Source organism: Mus pahari, chromosome 19 (assembly GCF_900095145.1).
Source record: "Mus pahari chromosome 19, PAHARI_EIJ_v1.1, whole genome shotgun sequence".
NCBI classification, from domain to species: Eukaryota; Metazoa; Chordata; class Mammalia; order Rodentia; family Muridae; genus Mus; species Mus pahari.
In genome coordinates, this window is record NC_034608.1 from 28,889,799 (window position 1) to 28,895,172 (window position 5,374).

Sequence of the window (5,374 nt, forward strand, 5' to 3'; positions counted from 1 at the left end):
ATAGGGAACTTTCGGGATAGCATTTGAAATGTAAATAAAGAAAATATCTAATAAAATAATAAGTTTATAAAAAAGAATCTCAGCCTCTTATTATACAGTTTTGAAGGGGAAATTATGGGACAGAGTGAACAGAAATCCATCATACAATAGAATCGAATTGAGCCATGTTGCACAAAGGGAGCACAGGATTATAGCAAGTGTGCCACAGATAGCACAGAGAAGCTTCAAAACTGACGGCTTCGGGTGGAAAAGCCAAGTTCCCAGGAACCAGATTCCTTCAGAGCCCTGACCCTAGCACCACACCAGACCTTGCCAGATCTGCTTCTGGTCAGAGTACAGAACTAGGTTCCCTTTGTCTTTTCATCAGGGCCTCTGAGAAAGCCTTGGCTTGGCCTGGCTGTCAACAGAATGTCATTAACAAAAGACTGATGGAGTCACTATGGGAAGAGGCACCCGTATCCCAGAAAACAAAGAGACTCCCTTTCTTACAGTAACACGTTGGCATGGTTCTAAACTTCATTCAGAATGGTGGCTTCCCATGAAACTAGTGAAGGATGATGGGTGTCAAGAATCTATGCTTTACTACATCCTGTGCACAAATTCAGACAACACTGGCAAGGTCAAAAGCCAATGTGCATTGGCTAGGAGCCAGGTTGATAGAGCCGCCGGAGCCTGGCAGGGACCCTGCTCTCCTTTCCAACTCTTCAGCTGTAGACCAGTCATCTGAACTTCTTTCCATTGTGGTGGTGATCATCACTGCTAAGTCTTTTGAGTCTCACCAAGGCCTGTCAACAAAGCTCTCTTTCCTTTCACTTCCACGTCAGTAGGAAGGTGACCCCTTTCCCAGTTGTAGATGCTGGGTTGCTGCCAAAGTATGTAGACCCGGAGTCCCAGCACTTGGCTCCCCGCCTTTTCTGTGGACTGAGAAACCCCAGATCAAATTCAGTTAGAACCACAGTCCACTCGCAGTGAGAAATGCCTCCGGTGTACCATGGCTGTGTGACCTACTTTGGTAATGTAAAAATTAAGAGTTTGTTTGGTTGGTTTTGTTTGGTTTGGTTTTCTATCTGAGAGTGTGAGGGCCCGCACCTGGCACTTTTCTGTCAAATCCTGATTTCTAAATGAGTGAGAGAGGTGATCAGAGACGAGGCTTCACCTGCCTCATGTCGCCGGCTTTCTTGGCATCACGTGTCTCCTTGAGCATGCTTCCAGTGAGGTGCTTTCATGGATTCCCACCCCAGCTTTGGCTTTGGAGATAAGGAAATGGGCTTAAAGTACAAAGGCGCCCACCCGCACTGAGAAGACGCCATGTCTGAGATGCCATATTTAGTGGTACCTTCTGGAACTCCAGAGGGATCCTGAGACGGTCTGCGTTCTCTTCCTCCGACTAAAGATGCACAAAAAGACAGTGAAGGTGAACACAGCGGCGGCCACACCAGGCTCAGCAGCACAAGGCCTGGGATTGTTCCCTTTAGAGCTCCTCCCCTCACATCGAGACCCATGATGGCTCACGGGTGGATGACTGCTCGCCCCAGCGTGAGTGAGCCCAGGCTCTGAAGTAAGAAGATAGGCGTGGGCGGAGTCTGCTAGGTGGGAGGAGATGAGGCTTTGGAGGAGGTCCTAACCTGTAGCCTGAAGGAGAGTAACTCATTTCTTCTACTTCCCTTAATAATGAACAAAAACTGGCCTGTCTCTGTGAGATGCTGTACTTGCTGATAACATTGGGTACTGTGGTGGTTTAAATATGTTTGGCCCGTGGGAAGTAGCACTATCAGGAAGTGTGGCCTTATTTGAGGAGGTGTGGCCTTGTTAGAGGAAGCGTGACACTGTGGAGGCGGGGCTTTGAGGTCTCCTATATGCTCAAATCTGGCCAGTGTGAAAAAAAGTCTGTCCTGTCAGCCTTCGGATCAAGAGGAAGAACTCTCAGCTCCTTCTCTAGCACCATGTCTGCCTGAGCACTGCCATGTTCCTGACTGGAGACGGCCATGGTTTCCACCATGATGATAATGGACTGAACCTCTGAACATCTAAACCAGTCCCAATTAAATGTTTTCCTTACAAGAGTTGCCATGGTCATGATGCCTCTTCACAGCAGTAAAACCCTAACTAAGGCAGCTACATACAAACAGCATGTGTTCATGGAGAAATATGTTCATATGTACATGTCTGGAGACAACTGTGAAGGCTGACACCCGCATTTATGGTCAAGACCGTTTACAGCGTTAAAAACTGTTTCAAAACATGCATGCTGAGGCAGGCTGGCAGTTGAGGGGAGCTCTTCCTGGCAGGCCTGGCTGCAGTGAGTGCTGCAACCTCTCACACCCAGAGCCCCTCTGCCTCCCTGAACTCATGGCTCACTTCAGACACTGCGGCTTCTTCTCTGCTTGGACTCTGCTCCGCCTGTGTTGGAGTCTGCATGTAGATGCTCTTTCAAAATGCTATTTTCTTTCAATCTTGTTCATCAAAGCCCGTTAATCCCAAGCAATTTAATTCACTGCTGGAGATGTGCTAACTAGCATGATTAATAATTACCCTGCTTAGGAATTTAGATGAGGGTTTTCCAGTCACTCGTGACTTGGCGTATGATCAGTGCTTCAACTGAAGCTGGAGTCTCTGCTGGGAGAAGAGTGTGTGCATCAGCCCGGGTCCAAGGCACCAGGATCTCAGCCTCCACTTCTTACCTGGTGCTTCTTACCTGACACGGAAAACCTCGGACAGGGCCAGTGTGGCGACCTGTGGCACAGCTGCACAGAGCCAAGTCCACACTCTCCTGACTGGTAACTTATTTCACACTTAAGATCTAGCAGGAAAAAAAATCACCAAACATTTTTGTTTAAAAATAAAAATGAATGAAAACTCTAAGATCTCAACTTCAGATTTCTCCCTAGTCAGATGGCCATGAAGATATGCATGCGACACACACATGAAACACATGCATGCAAGATACACAAACGCACAAGCACTTGACACACACACATGCACATACATGCACACACACACACACTGCAGACTGAGGACATGGCAGCTATTCTTGGTTATCTACTATTCTTTAGTTAATCTGTAATTAACTAAAACACAAGTGGCTGGATGCACCTGCAAAGGATTTTTCTTAATTCAATCATTTGAAGTGAGAAGACCCACTTGTAATCTGGATCTTTTGAGGTGGAAAGCTCCATCTTTAATCTGGACTACACTCTCTGTGGCAACCTATATAAAGGACACAGAAGAAGGGAGCTTGCACTCTGCCTCCTAGCTCTTGCTAGCAAGTCTATTTCCTTTGCTGGCGTTAGAGCCTACTTCTTTGGGATTCTGGTGTATCAGGAAGACCAGATGAGACATCCGGCCTTATGAACTGAATAACTACTGTATTCTTGCTTGGATCTTCCATTGGTAGATATTTTTGGACTAACTGGGCCACAACCTATAAGCTATCCTAATGAATATATGTATTAAGTATATTTGTATAATAAATGTATTGTCATAAATATGCGTGTGTGTGTGTGTGTGTGTGTGTGCGTTCATTCTTTCAGTTCTGTTTCTCTAGAGAACCTGACTAACACAGAGGGAATCCTGTTTGATAGAGTAAGGGTAGGTCTTCCACACAGTGATAAGTTTCTCTAAAGGGATAGGATTGCTGGACAAAGAGTGAGCTCTTACATGAAGCATGAACTTTTCGTATGAGCACAGACCAGCACTAGCCCCTCAGACTTAACCAAGTACCACATGAGCTGCTTCCAGGGACCATATAGGCTGTGGCAGCAGGGGTCAGGGCTCTGAGCACCCGACACCTTGGGCTGAGTATCTCTGAAGGACCTACGCTAATATAGAAAATAAAGTCTCTTCCTATTTTGTGTGTGTGTGTGTGTGTGTGTGAATGTCTATGCTGGAAAAGGAGCTTTGTTGTCATGGTTTATAATTAATTAACATGTAAATTTATGGAAATTGAATTAACAATGCCATTTAACAGAATCCTGTCTCTTTTCCTAACCAGCCAGAATTTCTACTTACATGCTGGAGAAGCCCAGGGTTGTGGCTCAGCCTCCCGGCCAGGGCAGCTTTCTGATTTTCTCCTGGCTGATGGACGGGTTATCTTCGGAAGAAAAATGTGGACTTCACCTTAATAACTTCTGTGCACACCGGTGAGTGATCAAAGATTTTTTTTTTCTGACAGTTTCCTGAATATTGCAAGCACATTCTCAGTTTCAAATTGTCTTCATATGCCCAAGGAAGACTGTTGGCTACTGTCAGGGCTGAGCTATCTATTAATATGCTGAACTATTTTACTGTGTCTCAGGTGGGAAGACAAGATCCTAGCATTCTGTAAGCATGCCGATGCCTTCAGCTGTTTGGTGCACACTGTCTGATCTGCCGTCATCTTGTAAAGTGTCGGGCCATGGTGTGGGTAGCTAGTAGTCATTGGGATTCCACAAGCAAGAAAGGAATCTCATCTCTAAATCAAGGGTGGTTGTTCTTCCTGGAAGGTCGAAGCTTTGGGGAAATGCAGCCATTGGTGACATGTGAAGTCACAAAGATGGTCTCCTGAGGAACACTGGCTCTACGTACTCTCTTCTACCAGAAGCCAGCCAGAAACCCACACAGCGCTGGGCCAGATTTGTGTTTGGATGAGAATTAGAAGTTGTGAGGAGTGAATGCTACCCGGAACAGAGGCTGCTGGGGCATAGGATCTCCTCCGGCTCATCTCTACTTCACTGTGCTAAACTCTCTGGCTTAGTGTGTTGTATTCCCATGGGGAAGAGTGTGATAAATGAGTGCGTAGTCATCAGTGTGATTTCGTGATAGATAACTCAGGTCAGGGAGCCAGGCAGTAGCTGATGAGTCTCTGAGATGAGAGAGGATACCTCAGACGGCTCCTGACATACAGAGACCTAGCGAGTCCTCGCATGTGCTTGGGGACAGTATCCTGGACTTCGATGGAAAGTGTGGTGTTGAGATACAGCAAGGGGCCATTGGGTGTGATCAGAGTGTGGGGCAGAAAGCATAACAGTGACTTCACGCACAGGCTACATCAGATGCTTGTCTCTCTTGGAAGAGATGCTGCAGTGCCCTAAGCTGCTACAAAGCCATGAACCTGTGGTGTCTCTGTGAGGAGCCCCAGCAGGACCCTCAGGAGCCACAAAGAGTTCGGTGCCCTGCAACAAAGCAAGTGTCTTATTAGCATGCATTATGAATAGCTAGTGGGTGCTCGTCCCATGAGGACAGGAGCCCCTGTGTGCTGCAGGGCGTATCTGCTTACCACATACTCTGCACAGACCTGCTGATCCCTGTCTTAAACAAACCTCATCTGAGTGATTTCCACAATCCCCCTCCCTCTCCCTCTCCCTCTCCCTCTCCCTCTCCCTCTCCCTCTCCCTCT

General features: G+C 46.9%; 1 protein-coding gene across 2 annotated transcripts in view; it reads left to right on the top strand.

Moving 5' to 3' along the window:
- The window catches only part of Myo16 (myosin XVI), a 490,479-nt gene that overhangs the window by 261,939 nt on the left and 223,166 nt on the right, over nt 1–5,374 (top strand). For both annotated transcript variants that reach the window (XM_021218659.1, XM_029531821.1), the window contains exon 16: nt 3,992–4,139. In XM_021218659.1, coding sequence (XP_021074318.1) covers nt 3,992–4,139 — 148 coding nt within the window. The remainder of the gene's footprint in view (nt 1–3,991; nt 4,140–5,374) is intronic.